The sequence below is a fragment of the Trypanosoma brucei genome (assembly GCF_000002445.2).
Source record: "Trypanosoma brucei brucei TREU927 chromosome 11 chr11_scaffold01 genomic scaffold, whole genome shotgun sequence".
Lineage (NCBI taxonomy): Eukaryota > Euglenozoa > Kinetoplastea > Trypanosomatida > Trypanosomatidae > Trypanosoma > Trypanosoma brucei.
In genome coordinates this window covers 1,926,505-1,945,688 of record NT_165288.1, presented here as the reverse complement: position 1 = coordinate 1,945,688, position 19,184 = coordinate 1,926,505, and the positions used below count along the sequence as shown (strand labels likewise).

The 19,184-nt window shown below is 49.3% G+C and overlaps 7 protein-coding genes across 7 annotated transcripts, besides 6 other annotated features; all 7 read left to right on the top strand.

Moving 5' to 3' along the window:
- Positions 1-25: part of a microsatellite that runs on past the window's edge.
- Positions 26-383: 358 nt separating this feature from the next.
- Positions 384-406: a microsatellite.
- Positions 407-431: 25 nt separating this feature from the next.
- On the top strand, positions 432-2,258 carry Tb11.02.4830 (protein kinase, putative; the record flags this gene model as incomplete). Its single annotated transcript, XM_823678.1, has 1 exon — positions 432-2,258. The coding sequence occupies one exon, from the start codon at positions 432-434 to the stop codon at positions 2,256-2,258; it is 1,827 nt and encodes a 608-aa protein (XP_828771.1).
- A 427-nt stretch (positions 2,259-2,685) lies between these two features.
- Positions 2,686-2,712: a sequence feature (AT_rich).
- A 157-nt stretch (positions 2,713-2,869) lies between these two features.
- Positions 2,870-2,890: a sequence feature (AT_rich).
- A 202-nt stretch (positions 2,891-3,092) lies between these two features.
- Positions 3,093-3,125: a sequence feature (T-rich).
- Positions 3,126-3,789: 664 nt separating this feature from the next.
- Positions 3,790-3,811: a sequence feature (AT_rich).
- A 383-nt stretch (positions 3,812-4,194) lies between these two features.
- Positions 4,195-6,018, top strand: Tb11.02.4810 (hypothetical protein, conserved; the record flags this gene model as incomplete). Its single annotated transcript, XM_823677.1, has 1 exon — positions 4,195-6,018. The coding sequence occupies one exon, from the start codon at positions 4,195-4,197 to the stop codon at positions 6,016-6,018; it is 1,824 nt and encodes a 607-aa protein (XP_828770.1).
- Positions 6,019-6,774: 756 nt separating this feature from the next.
- On the top strand, positions 6,775-7,941 carry Tb11.02.4800 (NADH-cytochrome b5 reductase-like protein; the record flags this gene model as incomplete). Its single annotated transcript, XM_823676.1, has 1 exon — positions 6,775-7,941. One exon carries the CDS (start codon positions 6,775-6,777, stop codon positions 7,939-7,941), a length of 1,167 nt encoding a protein of 388 aa, XP_828769.1.
- A 616-nt stretch (positions 7,942-8,557) lies between these two features.
- Positions 8,558-10,183, top strand: Tb11.02.4790 (hypothetical protein, conserved; the record flags this gene model as incomplete). The annotated part of the gene is made up of 1 exon (XM_823675.1): positions 8,558-10,183. The coding sequence occupies one exon, from the start codon at positions 8,558-8,560 to the stop codon at positions 10,181-10,183; it is 1,626 nt and encodes a 541-aa protein (XP_828768.1).
- A 949-nt stretch (positions 10,184-11,132) lies between these two features.
- Positions 11,133-12,245, top strand: Tb11.02.4780 (hypothetical protein, conserved; the record flags this gene model as incomplete). Its single annotated transcript, XM_823674.1, has 1 exon — positions 11,133-12,245. The coding sequence occupies one exon, from the start codon at positions 11,133-11,135 to the stop codon at positions 12,243-12,245; it is 1,113 nt and encodes a 370-aa protein (XP_828767.1).
- Positions 12,246-12,819: 574 nt separating this feature from the next.
- Positions 12,820-13,518, top strand: Tb11.02.4770 (hypothetical protein, conserved; the record flags this gene model as incomplete). Its single annotated transcript, XM_823673.1, has 1 exon — positions 12,820-13,518. The coding sequence occupies one exon, from the start codon at positions 12,820-12,822 to the stop codon at positions 13,516-13,518; it is 699 nt and encodes a 232-aa protein (XP_828766.1).
- Positions 13,519-13,749: 231 nt separating this feature from the next.
- Positions 13,750-18,747, top strand: Tb11.02.4760 (hypothetical protein, conserved; the record flags this gene model as incomplete). The annotated part of the gene is made up of 1 exon (XM_823672.1): positions 13,750-18,747. One exon carries the CDS (start codon positions 13,750-13,752, stop codon positions 18,745-18,747), a length of 4,998 nt encoding a protein of 1,665 aa, XP_828765.1.
- Positions 18,748-19,184: the final 437 nt, after the last annotated feature.

Sequence of the window (19,184 nt, the reverse complement as noted above, 5' to 3'; positions counted from 1 at the left end):
TATTATTATTATGATTATGATTATTCTACTTTATTTATTTAATGATTTGTTATGTCCACTTTTCTGCAATGTCAAGAAATACCACTCTAAAAATACCTTATCTGACTTCTCTCTTCTTTTTTTTTCTTTCCACCCTTTCCATATCTTCATCAGCGCCTACGAACGGTCGGCGTACGTTTGCTGTGCGACTATAGTTTTTAATTTTAAACAGCCGAAATCAACCTGCGGCAAATTAGAAGAAAAGATCATAGGAGAGAAAAAATACTCGTAAGAGCAAGTACAGAAAGCTTTTGGCTCCATCGCACGGTGTGACCAATTTAGCTATCTGATAACCACCACTTCCCTCCTCTTTTTTTTTGTTTTTTGCGTGCTTTGTTTGTTTTTTGTTGTTGTTGTTGTTGTTGTTTTTTTCTTCATCCTCCAACAAATCAATGAACACCTTCAAGGGTGATGGGAAGGATTCCTCATTACTTTTTTCATGGACGGATGTGGGCACGGCTCCTGCGCGACTTCCTGTATACTCGGCAAAACGAGATGAACGGAGCCAATATGTTAACAGCAAAGGGAGCGAATCAACTGGAGGTACCCCTGCAGAACCACAAAAACTTGCAGTAGGAGAACGCTTGCGAGCCACTCGTACAAAACCGCACAACCGAAGCGGCGAGGAATTAACGAGCCCGTCACGCTCAAAAGAATCGCAGGTGCTGTCAACATATATGGGTGGAGGTAAAATTGGCATATGGCCATTGTCAGTATATGGTGTTGATGTTTTCAGTGACTTGAGTGCCTTGCTGCCACAAACCAGAGCGCTGGAAATGAGCGAACAGGCGGAGTGCGCCGACACCCCAACACCGGCATCGCTTCATCCGGAAGACTACAGCGCTATGCGGCCGCTGGGATCACTTTCTATGCGTAGTGATGACTCATCTAAAGAGGAATGGAAATTGCCATTATTAATACCGCGAGGTGACATGGTCACAAAACATGCGTCCGTATCGCACTGGATTGAGGGTACCACGATATTGAATGAATATGCTCTGCTGAAGAGTGTTGGAAAGGGAACTTCAGGTAAGGTGCGGCTGGCGTACAGTCTCTCGCGTAACGAGTCCGTAGCAATTAAAGTTATCCCGCGACCGAGGGAGAAAAGACGAGCTATTGAGACTGCTTGTAATTCAGCAACAGCTCGGATGGAGGCTCTACAGCGGGAAATCAGAGTAATGAAGCAATTACGACACAAGAGTATTGTCTCATTGTTTGAGGTTATCGATGATCCTGATACTGAAAAGCTATACATTGTCATGCAATACATCGACAACGGCCCGATCGCCCGCCTAGACAGAGAAGGGAACTGTGATCCGATCCCACCTGAGGACTTAACTAATTATGCGCGCCAGATTCTCGCCGGAATGGAGTATCTGCAGCGGCACGGCATCGTGCATCGTGACATCAAACCTGAAAATATACTCGTCAACAGTAAGAAGTGCGCGTTTATCTCTGATTTTGGTGTTGCGGCAATTCTCGGAGATGACGAAATGTGTTTGCACCGCTTCGAGGGGACTCCGTTGTTTATGCCCCCGGAAGTATTTTGCAGCGTTGATCCATCACCCTGCGTGGGTGATGTGGGCGCTGACGGCACCAATAATGCTAACAGTGTTCATAACGGAAGAAGCGGAAAGTCAGATGTCCGGAAGCAACTTCTGTTCGCCATGGATGTTTGGTCTCTCGGTGTCACCTTCTACACTCTACTTGTTGGATCGGTTCCATTCAAAACAATTGGGGACATACAAAACACACTTCAATCCCCAGTGGTGATTCCCGACGTTGTGCCTGAGTCGTGGCGATTGATTTTGCAGTGGATGCTTTCTCCTCTTCCAGAGCACCGCCCCACCGTATCGGAGCTGCGCCTCCGTGTGAAAAAAATGATCCGGCAGGATGTCGCAAAGCAGAGGAGTGAAGTAATGAACTCGTCTGAGTCTCAAAAGTGTCCTGGAGGCTGCAGTGCACCGACTTCACCACTACCTTTTGATTTGCATCGACCGGCGCCGGCGGCTGGCCCGCCTTCTGCGTGGCAGTGCAAGTCATGGGGCCACCCGGTAACGCGTGAGCATATTGTGGAAAGAGCACCAATGGCAAATAACACACCGTACGACTCGCTGATAAGTTACAGTGAAGCAAATGCGTCGCCAGCGGGGGAGGGTTGTCTCCAAGTGCAAGAATCTACTTACCACGCGAGACGGTGGAACCCCACGATTGCATGAGCTTGGCATAAAAATATATCACCACAGTGGTGGAATAGTGGTATTGGTGACATCAATGCAAGTGGCTTCTGTGCTTGTGTGTGGAGGGAGTCCACAGTAGTGGGGCGCAGAAAATATGTAACGCGGCAATATTCCATCGTTGTCGTTGGTGTAAAATTAAAGCATTACATTGCAGCAGCGATGTGTCAGGAAAAGAGGAAGGGGAAAGGTGCCATATGGAAAACCAGAAGATGGGATGGTTGATGCTGCAGCAAAGATGTGTAATTATCGACTCCGTCTGTCTGTGTCTGTGTGTGTGTGTGTGTTGGCGGGAAAAGTGATGAGGTGCAGCTACCTGCGGCGCGACAGCCGCCATCACTGTACCGTTTGCCTTTTCTGTTTTTTTTTTATACTCACTGCCAAAATTCAAACCGTTCATTATCTATTGTTATTTTTATTTTATTTTATTTTTTTTGCTCCTACACTTCCTCCACGCCAGTTATTTCGTGAGCGGTGTATTTTTTCTTCTTTTAGAGTCGCTTGCTCCGCGGCCAATTACCCATTTGCTGCGCCGCGGAAAAGAAAAATGGGGGTTACTAACCGCGCGCCAACTCGCTACGGAGGTTTCGTTCATAATTTTATTTTATTTTTTTCATAAGCATCCATCTTTTTCACGTTTTGTAACATGCAAGTGTGGGCACATATTTATGTTTTTCCCCTGCGTTCTGTAGCGTGTGTGATCACGTCTCTCTGATGCAGTGGCGACGTGTTAAGAAGGATTCAGGTCTTTGGTGTTACATTAGACAAATAATAACAAGAAAGAGGGGAAAGAAGCCGGATTAATATATTTACCTTGAAAAGAAAAGAAAAGGAGATAAAAGGGAAGAAGATAGAGGTGTGCACGACTTTATGATGCCTTTGTTTTTTTTTTTTTAACATTTACTCATATAACTTTTCTAAGCGTGCCTGAGGGGAGGATATCGGGGAGAGGGCATGCAAATTGCTCCCCGGAATTCTTTCATACTGCTGAGTGCGTGCGCGATAACATTTTCTTACATTGAAAAGATGATGCGCCTCTTGAGGAAAGAAAGTGAAGATGAACGCACAGAGTAACCGAACGCGTTTATTCTCATCTCGCTTCATCACCACTAACGGGGGGGGGAAAAAAAATCATCCCATACTTCTGTGTTTGTCTTTTCCGCCCCGTATAACCACATGCAATGTTGTGAGTTGCGGGTGGCTTCCATTTTCCTTCTCCTTTACCCTTCTCTACACAGAGGAATAAGGTGTCGATGTTCGTAGTGTCATGCCGTTTTTATTTCTTCTTGTCTTATTTTGTTTTGCTTTTGAGAGTAAAATTTTTTTTCCAACCTAAGTCCGAAATAACCCCTGGTTAACTCCGTGTAGGACAGCGTACGCAGCTCAACTCTAGAAACGCATACTTTTGGTTGTGCACTTTATGGTCTCTAACTGTCAAACGGCGCGAATGTTTTTGTGGGTGGATGACGAGTTAACTTCCTTACAAATCAGTGTTTTGTCTGTTTTTTTTTCGTATTTATTTTTTTTATTTTAATCCTTCTCTTGCGGTTAATGGGCGCTCTTTAATGTCTTCCTAGGAACAGGCGCAAAACGTGACCAAACAGTGGGATGCGCCTCGCATTTCATCACGCATTACAGACCCATGCAGGAGCATCTACAGCTGTTTAATTGTCACTGGTGGAGCAATAACTACTTTGGCCTCACACATATACACACAAACACCTGCAGCAACAAAACGTGTTGCATGTTCATCCCCTTTGCACATTAATGCACCGTCCTTCTTCTTACATATTTCTATATATATATATATATATGAACAAGTTAGGTATACGTTGGCACGGGTGTTAGTTCTCTTCTTCTTTCCCTCCCGTTGTCGCCGCTTTACGTTTTATTTAGTTTGAGTGAATCGGCTGCACGTATGCTTCGTAGAGTCCTCTCCGGTGCTGGTGTACGACTAACCGCATGTGACAGCTGCGTGGCACTCCTTCATCATTCGCAGCGGCGCGGGGTGCGGTATGCCAACATGCAGGAGGCTCTCAAGCCGCAAGCGGGCCACAGCGCGGGGCAGATGTCCATTCTAAATGAAATTTGCTGCAACCCCGATGCAGAGGAAGAACGGCGAAAACCTATTTTCCGCCACGAGGTTGCCCCGCGTCTTTCACCTGGTTCACCAGCAAAGAATTACCTCCGCACCATGTACCAATGGGGTTATAATTCACTAACACTTTTCCTCAAGACAAACGAGGACCCTGGTCCGTGGTGGAACGCGAACAGCAGCACCCTGGTTTCGAATTGGTCACAGGTAGGCGACTATGCAAATGCAGGTATGTGGTCGGGCGTTTGGCGCTATACGTATGGTGTTGGAGAGTATAATCTGCGGCCATATGAGGTTCGAGGTCGCGCATGGGGAAGACGCCACAACAAAGCGGGTGCCATGTCTGTGGACTATTACTACAACTGCAACAATCAGGCAGAGCAGAAAAGGCCGCGACAGTACTTCATGTTTCCACATACACCGGAACATCAGATGCATCGCCGGCTGAAGAATCCAGAACTTCCCGGTTTCAAGGTAATCGATGGACTTCACGGCAAGCGCGTCGTAAGGGAGATACAGTACCACTTGGGACAGGGTTTGAGGTTTTACCTCATTGATGGCGTCTTCGGAAGCCATCCATCAACAAACACACCGTATCGTATTATCACCGATAACCCAACGCATGCTTACTTCGCCTCACTGGCAGCCATACGCAAGTTTAACTACGTTGCACAACAGGAAATCATGCTGTCGAAGCGCATCACCCAGTCTCCCATTGATGAATGGGGTTGGCGGCGGCCGGGAGTGCTTGTTTATCACGCTCCTAGTTGGGATTTTGAGAGTCCTCGTATTGTGGAGGAATTCGGTGGTCCGCGGCCACGCGATTTGGGGCTTGAGCACCCGAAGTTTATAGCGCTGGAACCCTATAGCATTCCTATGAAAGCCGTTGTTGCGGCAGAACCAAGCTGTGACATTTTGCTTGATGCCACCGCTTTCCTCTGTGCGCGTTGGGGCTTTTATGCTGATGACAAAGGTCTTCTCACACTGGTAGCAGAGAGCATACTTAGTCCCGATGCGCAGCACCTTACATTAGTTGTTTGTGAAAATGAACGAGAGGCTGATATTCTCCGAAGTTCGAAGTACATATTTGGTGCACGGCACCACCGGATAGGCGACGGGTGGATTTCTCGCGCGTGGGACGTGGTGTCGGCTCCCAAGAGTAAAGTGGAGGCGTGTGCGCATGACCTGGTTGAAGAGAGTCTCGATCGTGTTCACAAACCGCTTCCATGCCGTGTTGGTATGCCTCATGCTCGCTCCCACCGTCACTACGGCCGTCGCCATGTATCTGGTTTCGGCTACAAGAGGAAACATTCGTACACGGAAGATGTGACAGCGCTGGCGGCGGCAGGTGGACATCTCTTGTCTCCGAAGGCTAAAGACGTGTTTGCATCCCATCCCGTTAGGCCAAGCGCTTTTAATCTCTCTTCTGTGGACATAGTTGTGGTCGGTTCTGGTTCCAGTGCGAGTAAAATCATTATTGATGGACTTCAAAAGCGAGCGATGCTCTACGCTGATCCGGAAAAGCTTCAACCCGCTCTTGAGGCCGCACTGAATCAGGCAAAGAGCGTAAAGGTTGTTGGATCAGCTGAGGCGAAAAAATTGATGCAGAAACTTTCAGAAACGGGTTCCGCGCACGCTTCAGTGTGAGTAGTAATAGTGATGATGATATTGGTAGTATTGGTAGAAATGCAGGAAAAGCGATCAAAAAAATATAGTTAGCGGACGAAAGAGGGCGTTGGGTCACAACTCAAACACATTTAGGTCTTTTAATAGCATCCTCGGGTAAACGGAGCGCTGTCGTAGCAGTCTAACGGTTGGAAAACGGGTAAATCCCTTGCATGTGCATTCTCCAGTTGTGTTTATGCTCCAAAAGATGAACTAGTAGAAGCGGAGCTCGCTCAAATGGGGTGCGTTCATAGTATTGGCAGTGAAGAAAAAAAAATAAAATAAAACAAAGGAATCGATGCTGCTAAGGAGGTAGAAAAGAAAAGATGAGGAGACCCTTTCCATGTTCCACATTGTCATCTGTATGCTCATATCTTCCGGGAAAGAAAAGCTGGAAATGGTCAGGGTTGTAGGCTCTACGGACGCATATAACTGGGGATAACCTTCTCATCATGCATTTGGAGGGATGGTGGTCTTTTCCATGGCGGTAATGCGTGCTGGGAGGAAAGTTTTGTTGACTGGTGTGTTGTTGTGGTTTTGTCACCCGTGGCCCAAAAAGCGTTGCTGTTGTTGGATTTCCCTCGAAGTTGTTATGTTGACTTATCCCCGAGCGTATCTGTCGAATGTTTTATCCACACCATCTATCTTCTTTTCTTGCATGCCTCCCACACCCGTGCTTAACCTACGCAAGCAATACTGTGGCGGAAAGGTGGCCATATTTTCTTTGCCGGAAAATAAATGGATCCCAGCAGTGGTAACGGGGGCGGTACTTCCTCATCTGGTTTTTCTACGTTTAGTGATAGCAAATACCATGAAGCCCGCAGGCGGAAACGTCAGCAGCTCCAACAACCGCAGCGGTGGTCCTACACGCTCCAGGACATACCGGGAATTATCCGCAAAGCATTCAACGATGTGAATACGGGCTATGCCGCTCGTGTCGCTGCGTTTTTCGGTGTCACAACTGGGGTGTCATTTTCGTTGTACAAGTTTTTCTTTGTCCGGCTGCAGAATGACCGACCACTAGCAAAGCGATCGCGTTTTGCTCCGCACGTACCCGTTACTCTGCTTGACAAAGAGCGAATCAAAGGGACAGACATGTTTCTTTTCCGTTTTGCCCTTCCCAACAGTTACGACTACTGCGGTTACGAGCCAATTAGCTCTGTTCAAGTCACTACCGGCACTGTGCGGTCCATGACTCCTGTCACCCGTTGGTTCACACCAACAAGTCATCCCCAGCAGCGGGGTATTATCGAATTTGCCGTAAAGGAGCGCGATCCAGGGCGTATGGCCGCCCGGCTGCGCTCACTTCAGCGGGGTGAACAGGTGTACCTTGGTCGGTGGATGCGGGAGTTTCCCTACCAAAACAATACCTACGGAGAGTTGGGGCTTATTTGCACCACTTCTGGAGCTTCCATTGCGTTGCAGCTGATGAATGTGATGGATAAGGATAAGCAAGATAACACGCAACTTAAGTTTCTGTATTGCCACCACACAGCAAAGGACATCCCATTTCGTAGTACATTTGAAGCGTATGCCAAGCGCAACCCGGGAAGGATTTCGGTGAAGTACGATGTGATGTCGTTAGGGCGGCCGGCAGCTGATGATGGATTACATCTCGGGGAAAACGTTTTCCTTGGCCACATTGACCCAACCATTGTGAGAAAAACACTTCCACCACCAGTTGTCACGAACGGAGAAACTGGTGAGCCTGTACGTCCCAAGATTTTAATATGTGGCCCCCAACGAATGTTATTGCCTCTCTGCGGCCGCGTCAACATGTTGGGCAACTACACATATTGGCAGGGGCCGTTTTACAAGTATTGTGGCTTTCTTAAAGATATGGGATACTTGCGTAATCAGGTCTACAAGTTCGGTGTATCGACACATTTAACGGCCTACCAATGATTCGGTGCCGGATGCGTTCTACCTTCTAACATCGTTTGCGTTGGGTTGTTGCTGTTTTGGGGGTGATTTGAAGAGGAGTAGAGTAGTTGGTCGTTTGATTCTTCCTAAAAGGTACGGGTGTACTGCTTTTTCTCCCCCTCCCCCCCTTTTTTAAATACAGGTGTTTGTGATATATCGGTCCATGCAGGTGCGGTGGGGCGAGTGAACTCTCGTATGCGTGTGTGCGTACTTGGAAGGGAGAATTATGACCGCCAGTGAGGGTTCTAAATAGTGTCGCGACTGGGAACAGTCTCTGGCATTTCGTTTAGGGGTGGGTACATTACTTATTCTATAGCTCTTACGCTTTCGGCAGTACTCAGGGACACATGTGCTATGGGAATTCACGGCCCATTGCTTGAGAGGGAATTTTTATTGTTTTGTGGATGAATGCCATTCGTTCATCTCCTCCTCAAAGCCTTTTTCTTTTTCCAGCTTTTTATCCCTTCAGTCTGCCGCGTCGCGGTGAATTCCTCTCTTCCTCCGTAGAAACGAGCGGACAAGGACAGCCTGTAGCAACTTCAACAGGAGATATACGATACGAAGACAACTCAAGGGTAACTTCCGCGGCAGATTAGTGATGTCATGGATTGGCATTATTAACCGCCAGGTTGCCAGCCGCAATGCTGCGGAGATTCAGTCTGTGGAGCACGTGTTCAGTTCACATCGCCTCGCACAAAATCGGTTGCTAAAGCTCCAACAGTCGCTGCAAACCCTGCGAAGTGACAATACGGCGCTCGACGAAAAGAACAAAGAACTCGTCAAGCAAGTACGGGCTCTCGAGCTTGCTTCTGCTGGGGTTATTAGCCGCGCGGGCCGGGAAGAACAGCTGGAAGCAAATGTTGCCCAGCTGCAGGAGAAGCTGCAGGAGAGTTTGAAAAATGAAAAGGACTATTACAAAAACGAGTGTGAGGTGAAGCGGCTGACGGAAGAAAACGCGAATCTCAAAGAGGAGGTGAAGAAGTTGAAGAACCGCGAGACGGAACTTGAGGAAGTGCTTCTGAGACTTGCGAATAACTACAAGGCTCTCGAAGAGGAGAACAAAATCGTCAGGCCAAAACTCAACGCCGCACTGGCCGAGCGGGACCGCTGCGTACGTGAGTTGATAACGGCGAAGGAAACCATGGCGCACATGCAGGAAAAAATACTTGGGTACGATGATGAATTAAACACGATGCGGAAGAAGGGCTGTGTTGGCAGCTCTGGTGTAGGTCGTGGTGAGGTGGAAGTGGATGTATCACGTTCTTCCCACAAAAAGGACCCCGTCAACACATGTCGCCAGGAATTTTCGGTGCAGGAGGCTGCAAAATTGCCTTCCAGCGTGATGTTTACGACCGAACATCCCCACGGTGACCGGCTCATCCATGCAGTGTGTGCAACGAATGGCGGGGAGCGGATCGTAACTGGTGGTGCGGATCGAATGATTAGGTACTGGGACAGTGGTAGCGGTGCCGCGTTGCAGTGTCACCCAAGTGATGGTGTGCCTTTGTGCATTGACAGTGTTGGGGACCGCCTGATAGTTGGTTGTACAGACGGCGTAGTCCGTATCTGGGATACAAAGACTCAGAGGAAAGCGGAACTAACTGGTCACAGGGAGAAGGTTACAGCCGCTTACCTTTCAGCAGACCAGAGAAACGCCTACACCGCCAGCTCTGATCGTTCAATTAGATTGTGGGACTTGCAGTCAGCCACCATACAGAAAACTTTGCTGAACCCGAGCTGCTGCAACGATTTGTGTGTGGCCGACTCTCATCTGCTTTCAGCACACTACAATGGCAGCATCTGTGTATGGGACTCCCGTGGACGAAGTGGGAACCCTGATGAAATCAAAAACGTCCATCCTGGTGGAGCGACGTGCGTGCGCGTCGTCAGAAACAACTTGTGTGTCTCACTTGGCCGAGGAGGCGCCATTTCTGTGAGAGACACACGTCGGATGGACGAAGCGTTGTTCCGCGTGGAGCGCGAGGATATAAGTACCTCCACACATCTCGCTAGGATTGCTCTGAGCCCCAGCGGGAGGTTCTGTGCAGTGGGTACTTCACGTGGGTCTCTGTTAATCGTTGACTTGGACGAACGCCGTGTGATGGATGCTGAGTTGGAGGCTGCTCACCAAGAGCATGTGAAAAGTGTTGCATGGGCACAGAGGGGGGAAACGTCGGTGCTGGCAACCATAAGTAACGATAAGCGGTTGGTCTTGTGGAATTGACATTCCGGCTTTGTTCTCCGATTATTATCTTGTTCAAATATATACACACATGTGTGTGCAAGCACCAAGCAATTGCCAGCATGGAGGTGGGGACGCGTTCCCTGTTGCCGTTTACCGAATAGTGTGGCACGTGGCAGCTCTGTCCTTTTTTTCCGCGCAACTACTGCTGCCGGTACTGTGTGACCCACTGCGGGGCATTTCCTTCTCCCCAGGTTGTGTGGCCTCAAAATTTTTCTTTCATTTTGATTGCACCGCTGCAGGTATGCTTTTGGTTGTCCAGTGGCTTCCTTTAGCGACCTGTACTATTCCTTTCCCCACGGCCTCTTTATCGCAGTTGTCTGGTTGGTGGAGTTCACCGCCACTGGTAACTTGCAAGAGGTGCTTTTGCCACTCCACTTTGTCCTCGCTTTGCTCGTCTGTTTTGCCTCACCTTCACCCTCGTAGAACCTTTGCAACGCCCGTGGGAGGGGGGTCGTGCATGTTCAGATATACTAACAGATTTGTGAATACGCGTGTTCACTTGTTTACAAACATGACATTAACGTGCATTAGTTGTTGGGAAAGGACCTCCAGTAGCGGGGAATGGAAGGGCACTCTAAGTGTTGGGCGATTTGCATCTCACGAAGGTACAAGGCGGCTCTCGGCGCCCTGTTCATACCTTTTTTTCCGCCTCTAATATTTCGGGGGTGCTCACATTTTTCTAACCGTTACTTAACCTTTGGTGTAGTGAAGAAAATTTTGCCTCCCTTCTCACTTGCACCTGTCTCCACACCCTCTGTATTTTGTGTAAGTGTCTTCCGTTAGACGTTAGCCGGTAAGTATTTGTATTCATCTGGATTCTTTGCACTTTACCCACTTTGCATCGTTTTTACTACACCAGGGACTGTTGGAGCTTAGGATAAATACATCATTGCCCCTCGTGAAGTGTAATTGATCTTCTCAAAGCGTTATGAGTGGCGCTCCCACGTTGCCACCCACCGACACTCCGCGCGGTATGTTTGGACGCACTGAACGTATAGTAGCCCTACTGACTAGCCAGGTGCTCGCACAGCAGCAAGACATCAAGGAATTGAAAGAAGTTCTTTTAGAAAGAGGAGGGGTCCATGTTGGAAGATTTAGCAGGGGAGCAAACTTCGTTACGGAGCCAGGAGGCATGCGAGGCGACATGCCAACAAGCGGGGAATTCTTTAGTGCAGCGACAGGCGACACCGCGCCGCAGGACTGCAAGAGTGGAGAATGCGCAGCCTCCACGCTTCCGGAGGAATGGAGACACAGCATACAGAATTATGTCGCGGATATTCTCGAACTGTATCTGCATCAGGTGGATGAACAACTCGCAAATATTTTGGTTAGCAGACTCCGCGCCGTCACTCGAGAGCATGTTGCGCGCACGTTTGAGAGGGAGGCACGCAAGGTGACGAAGGAGCGACTTCAAAATGTGGCTCCCCACTGCAGGACGAAACGAAGGTCATCTTCCAGGACAACTAAATCATCGGGAAGACAAAATGACAGTAACAACCGAGCACATTTCGCTTCTTCCTTAGACGACACCGCTGCTTCTGCGCCCAGTGGACCTCCTCGTGATAAGAGAACGACGTGGGGCAATTGCACAGCATGCGCAAGTTCATCAGGGTATTCGGCGAAAACAGCGAAACCATTGAATGGGCAACAATGTGCATCGTGTCTTGGGTCGGCGCTACTGGAACCGTATGCGTCAACGGTTTCCTATGACCGGTCCTTTATGGACTCAGGTCCATCACTTCTACCATGCTTTGACCAGTTGTTCCCCGAATCCAGTGGTCGTTCCCATAACGTGACGCGGGCAGACCATAAGCGGTTAGCCTCGCACTCCCATATTGATCGTCGCTCATCTCCTTCAGGTATTGGGGGGCGCGATTTCTCGAGTTGCTGCCACATCCTCAGCGGGGAGCACCACGACTCCGGTTCTTTAGGCAACAGCGTCAACGCGACGAACGCGAGTGACGACGTGGAAGTACTGGTAGATGTTTTCAAGGGGCGAAAACCACCAAAGGAAGTGAAACGACTTATCCCTTGGGAGTGAAGAACCAGCGGCGGTGAGAAGCGGACCACGTCCCCGAAGTAATGAATAAGAGCATTTGCAACAGAAAGTATATGCCTCTTCGCCCTGTGTTCTTTTAGGGGCGGACATAGTTGGGTGAAAAATGAAGACATTGAGGAGAACATTCTACACCGTCAATGTAACGAAAGGCAAGTAAGGGGATAGGTTTTGAGAATGGAGTAAATGCAGAAAATGTTGCTTTTTACCTTCTGCTTCCTTCAGGACGCAGCACAAAATGAATGTGGGAAAGGTGAACCCGCACAGGTCATGGGCAAACGCCCGTAGCCATACACGCATATACGCATATGGTGTTGGAAAGAGACACCACTTCGGTCGAATATATATTACCTTCTGTTTGCACGCATCCGCGATTTTGACCTCAACAAAAAAAGAAAACGGAACGTTGGACTTATGTTTTCACGTCGCCTTTTCGTTTTGTTTTTACGCTCATTGATTCCACGGTACTTAGCGGTGGCTATATTGCAGGAAATATAGCTGTCACAAGAAGTTAGGAAAGCACAGGACAAGCAGTGAGAGTAGTAGTGTTGTTGCCCTAATGGAAAGAGACTTAAATGACAGTAGGGCTGTGATGCAGCGCGACGCCGGGGAGAAAGACACCTTTTCGCTTGAGCTGTTAATTGCTCTTGAGAGATGGGCGGGCTCCAAGTTGTCTGAGTTAAATCGAGCTGTAAAAACACATCAGCACACCCGCACCCAACATACGCGCAGGGCTGCCATGTCGGTTATTGGTACCTCACAGCATGTAGTAGAGGAACTCGCTAAGGTGATAGCAATGGTCCACCAACAAAAGAAACAAATGACTGAAGGGGCTTTGCCCACATCATTCGTTACACTTGTGGCACAACTTGAGAGTCATCGTGCTGCCATTTGCAGGGCTCTTCCAGCAGCGGCTGCTGCAGTTGAGGCTAGCGGTGAGGAAAGCGCCGCCGAAAAGGTGAATGCATTGCGTTCACTCATGCACACGCGATCTATTCTGAACGCTGAACTCCATAAAGTGCAGGGCGCTGTCAAGGAGCTTGCGGGAAGTTCGGAGTCGCTAGAAGTGCTGCATGGTGCGTTGCAGAATGTCAATGCGACTGTTGAAATTGCCCAGAAGATGGTGGGGAAATTATTATCCATAAAGACTGTGGATGATATTGTGCTGCGTGTCTCTCTCTTCTGCTTTGTTCTTGTGGTGGCGTACATAATAACTCAGCGGGTGTTCGGCTTCTTTCCGTCTGTGGTTAGGCGATGAAGGACGGTTGGCTATCAGTTAAAACTGCCATGCATTTCAACGAGGGGAAAGTTGTGAAAGCATTTTTTTAACATTGTAAGCTGCTCTTCTTTTTTTTTTTTTCTGCACTCCTCTCTTTTTTCTGGAAAAAATCTTTCAATTCAAATTTCGCCGTAATCTTGTTTTATATTCCGCATTCTGCGTCAGTATAGGACCAGTTAGTTAGATATCTTACCAAAGGGGTGAAGGTTGATGAATCAATCTCCCCTATTTGAGCATGACAAGACGTCTGCAGATACCACTGGCCGTCATTCCGGCTTTTCTCTGTTAAGTCCATCACCAGCACATCCACAGCAACAACCAACGGAGTTGAAGGAAAGCACCGGCTCTCAGCTCGTGCTCCCGTCGTTGGAGGACCCAAAGCACCGATTATCCTCGCGACAATGTCGGCTACTGGCATCTGCGAACGCTACTGATTTGGCATCCGCCGAGGCTGAACGGAAACGCCGTACGCAACTGACACAAAAGGTAGCTGCAAATCTCATGAAATCGGCGCTTAATCAACAGCCGGATCTCTTTCCAGCTTTTGTTGGAGACAGAGAAGATCAAGGACCCGCAATGCTTCGTGGGTCGGATGTAGTTTCCAAACCGACCAAGAAGTTACTAATGGTTCCCTGTCTAGGTCTCGCTGCCGGTGTAAACGCGATGGGTGGGTGCTCCGTGAAGTATGCGACATCCTCTACCGAATCAAAGCGGATCATAGAGAGAGAGCGCGCCGCAAATGAGACCCTCTTCTCCATGTGGGAGTCCCGTAACGCGATTCGAGAAGAGTTCGCAGAAATTGCCACTATGGAGGAAAACCTTCGCACTCCACTGTGGAACAACTTCCGGCGAGCGCTCACGGAGGAAGAAGCGATTATGATGCGAGAAGTCGAGCGTATGCAAAGTGACGTGGCAGAGGAAAGGAAGAAGTATGAAACGTCCCATGCAACACAGGCTCCGCTGTCCGTCGGTGGCGTCAGGTGCCCCAAGTACGCGCCATGGGGTTACACAGTATCTGGACGGGGTGTTGCATTTCCTCTGCGCCTTTACGAAAGACTGTTCAACCGCGTTATAACTGGTATGCATAGGCATTTGTTGATATTGCTGAAGGGGAAAGTCAGCGAGGATGTTTACGGTATTTCAATGTCACTTTCGTCGTCACCGAGTACCTCCAGAAGCCTGGGAGCGATGCTGAGGTCACAGATCAAACTGTCTGCAGCGTGTGCCTCCCCGAGAAGGGTGCAACGCGATGAAGAAGTCGAGGACGCTTCCGAATCGCACCCGCCTGCCGCATCTATTCCCAATGACCTCTGTTTCGGACCGGTACTTACCGCAGAAACTTCGCTTAGTGTGGCGCTTCTATGGCGTATTCTTGACCAGGCAAAAAGCTTGTCGCCGGGTATTTCATGGGCTCTGCAGCTTTATACCAAGTACATTTTACCCCATGTTTACGAGAATTTCGCTCTCCGCGAGGAGCACCTCCCTTGGTCGGGTGCCCTGGGCGAGCAGGTTGATCAGTTGAGCGCACTTCCTCTCAATCTATTAAGATACCGAAACATGGAGACTTCTGCCACACAAGCAAAGGGAGATGTGCGATACATGGAGGAAGCCATGAAGAGATGGGCATGGCGTACGTGGCGGCAGAGCATGCTGGAGAAGCGACGCCGTGAGCTGGGAGCGGCTGTACTGGACAAAATATTTAAACGTCTTCACAATGCTAAACAACTGCAAAAGTGTTTCAGTCAGTGGCGTATTGTTACCAAGGAGGGGTGCTTTACAACAGGACTTGAGGATGTAAATCAAAAATATAACACGTTTGTTGTCGAGGCCAAGCATGCGGCTCGCGACATGCAACTGTTTCCATGCCTGGAGGAAAAGGCTGTGGGTCCTTCGCCAGCAGTTGTCGACCAGAGTAAATTCGTCGCTCTGAAGCTTGCTGAAACGGCAACCCATACAAGGCCTAAGGCCAAGGCCGATTCGGGGGGTAAATCGGAAGGCGTGGAGAGTGAAGCAGAAAAGGGTGAAGGGGACAAGGCGGTTGATGGTGAACAAGCCGGATGGAAACAGTCCTTAGAGAATATGCAGACGCCAACACGTGTGTGGGAACAAACAGCGACACCTTCCGGTTTTCTGTCGATCTCAATAAATAACTCAGCGACACCCATGAAGTGGCTAGAAGGCAGCTGCAGTGCCGGAACTGCCGCACGCAATCAAGTTTCGGCCATTTTTGATACGATGCTGAGGAAACTATACGACATGGAGAAAATCAGCGGGCACCTGCGTGAAGGGATAGCAGTTCAGAACCGTATTATTCAGAAGCTGGAGCGTGAGAATGAATCCTTAAAAGAAAAGGTTTACAGCTTGGAGGAAAGTCTCCGGGAATCGGAAGAAATGCGACTACACTACTGCAACATCGTGCAGGAAAGAGAACTCGATATACGGGAACTAGAGCGGCGCAATACGCAACTGAAATCCCGATTGCGATGCCAGGAGCAGCGGCCGTGGCAACGCACTGTTTTGCGTGTAATTGGAGACATTTGCGGTGCATCGACAGCGTTATCGGAGTTGGTCGATGACTCCCGAGGCTCACGTCAGAAGCAGGCTTCAAGAAAAGTCTGTACCAGTCCTGTCCCTGCTCTCCCAAGTAGTGGTAACTCTGTTGTAACGAACGCCTCCAGCAAAACAACTTCCTGTGGAGACAGGGTAGGGAGTGCGGGGCAAAGACAAAGAGGACAATCACCAACCGGTGAGGTTGAGGAAGACGACTACCGTAAGGGCATGTCCCGTTTGTCATCGGGACCCCCAGGCGCAGAGGCGGAACGCTTATATGGGAAATTGGCCCCCATTGTCCTCTCCTCCACACGTTTTATGCCAGATTCTCAGACAATATTACGAGATTGGGCAAATAACTGCCTTGACGACCTGGAGTCGCTGGACGACTTAAAGGGTGGAGCCCTTTCCACACGCTTTTACAGCTTCTCTCAAGAGGCACGCAGCGGTGTTTTACTTAGTCGTTTACTGTTTTATCTTGCCCTTCCTCGCTACCAAAACAAAACAGCAACCGATGCAAACAACTTGGGTCAGCATGGAGGGAATGAGGGTCGTAATTTCCCGGAGCAAAGGCGGCGACTGCTGATGCACGAACGTGTTCAACTGGAGACACCCTTTCCCACATACTCTGACTGCTTCGGTGATCTACTGAGCATGAAGTCAGTGAATCGAATGTCAGCATTGCTTCACTTTGCAAGGGAGCTACTGGCATCCGGCGGACAACCAGGAGATGCAATGGTGCAGAAGCGCATGGACCACATTTATGACCTAACACTGAAGGCTGTTGGCATGACGCCCCCGCCCCCCGTTGACCGTGTGGATTTGCATGAGATAATCGACCCGCACGCGCTGGCACGTGGTGATACAAGTGCAACAATAACCTTAGTCGCGCTGTTGTACGTACGATTTTCGCACCCCTTCAACCATAAGGCGAAGCAAAGTGCAATGATTGAACGAGACGCAATGATGTACCTTCTTAGCAAAGGCACGTACACGCAATCAACCGATAGTACTAAAAGTGATTCACCAGTACCACTTTCTGATTCGCAGGCTGATGATCAACTTCCACTAGAAGATGAGGGGAAACACCTCGCACGAAAATTTCTGGCCCAGTTGGAAGAAGACGAGCGAAGCCCTTGGCAACTTTTCTTGAAGCACTGCCAACCGCTGATTAACACTATGGCGCATCCCTATATATTGCGCGGTAACTTCTGGCCTAGCACGGCGTTCGACTCACCCGATCTTGCTTACATGCTTGGGACCCTCGGTCTTGCTTTGCAGCGGTCCTTGCAGGAGCATCGCTGGCACATTATTCTTTCATGCCTTGTTCCCGTACGCACCTACAGTGGAATGAGTCGTGGAATATACACCGGGGGGCGGAGTTCAGTTGCCGCGCTGCAGGCTGGCCTTTACCGTGTTGGTGACTGGGTCTTTCCCGATGAATTACCGTGCATTCGGGCCATGTTCCGTGATAGAGAAGCCGCCATACGCGCAGCAGTTGGTACTGGGGTTTTGAAGTGCGTCGGTGAGTGGACCGAAGATGAGTGGAACACGGAAGGATTCTTCACCACTAAAAACAAGGGAAGCCTTCTGAAGTCGTTTGAAACATGTGGTTCGGATCTCATGCAACTATTTCTGCAGCGTGCTAAGCTTTCACACACCTGCGCTATGCCGGCGATCGATCTTGGTAGTTGGCGTTTGCTACTGATGGATGTGGGTCTCGTTTCGCCTGACGACCCAGAGACGTCGCTGTTAGATCTGGAGCAGGTGACAAATATCTTTTGTATGGTTATGTCTTCGCTTGTCGACGTGGATACGAGACTCGAAGAGCCTAACCCGGCTGACGCAGGGTATTCAACTATGCCTTTATCGTATTTCTCCGATGAGATGTTCTTTCCCGAGTTCGTTGCAGCGTTAGTTCTCCTCATCCACGAGATGTATCCTTCCGTGTACCGAGGCGGTGGTGGGGAGGGAGAGAACGAGTCAGAACCAACCATTACGTGGCTTGGCGACGCTCTCAGGGATTTTCACTTTAGACAGGTGGTCCCACACCAAGTAGGTGAGACAATGATTCGTCCTTCATCTATCATGAAGGCTATCCGGGCCAACGCCAGAGCACATGAAGTTTTGGTGCGACATAACAAGGTCTTGCAGGTATTGCACACAACGTACTCCAGAGATATTTGTGGCCTCGTAGGAATAGAGAAGGACCAGGTCGTTCAAATGCTCCGTGATGCGGCGTTAACAAGTTCTGAGATCTCCCAGAGCGTCATCACAGACCTGTTCAAGGCCTGCTGCGTGTCCAAGAAGGTTGATGAGGCGCTACTGGAGGAGAGGCGCCGAGAGAACGATTCGAGACCGCGGGATGTGCCCGTTGTGCGGCGCCGTGGCAATGTCAGCATCCTTGACCCGACACTCGAGGGAGCATCGGCGACTAAAGTGAAGGAATTCTTCCTTCTTTTGTATGATGGGTTCCTCGAATTCTTGTGCGTGTTGTGTCACTTCAATCAGCCTAATCCGCTTATTCCGTTTGAACAGAGGTTGGAAAAATTCCTGATGAAGGGTGTTTTCCGCCCACTGGCTCACAGGAGTGAGGGTCTGGCGATGGTTATGTCGCAGCACCTACCCCAATCGAAGCATGACGGATCCGACACATAATTGGGGAGAGTGACAAGTTGGCGGTGTTCTTCCTATCGTCACAACCACTACACCATGTTTTACGTCGCTCACCGCCTACAGTTAATCGTCCGTTTTTACCCGTGTGGACGTGTTTCCAGTACGTCGTGCAAGTCGTAGGAATGAAAATGTATATTAGACGTTGTAACTAGAGGTGAGGGGACGAGGGTAACTGTACATTGTGCACGGATGTACACATACAAACATTTGCGTTCCCCCCCCCCCTCCCCCTTCTGCATGTGGCCGAACACTCCTTTTTTTGTTATTACTGCTATTTGTCGCTCAAGGATGTGTTTTCATTTTTCCTCACCCTTCGTCTTCGTTGTTGCCGTTGCGACACCTTGTGTTTACCTCATTGTGCCAACCGCAGCCAGTAGAACGTTGGACAACGTGACCCAACTGGGTTGTTCACTATTAAA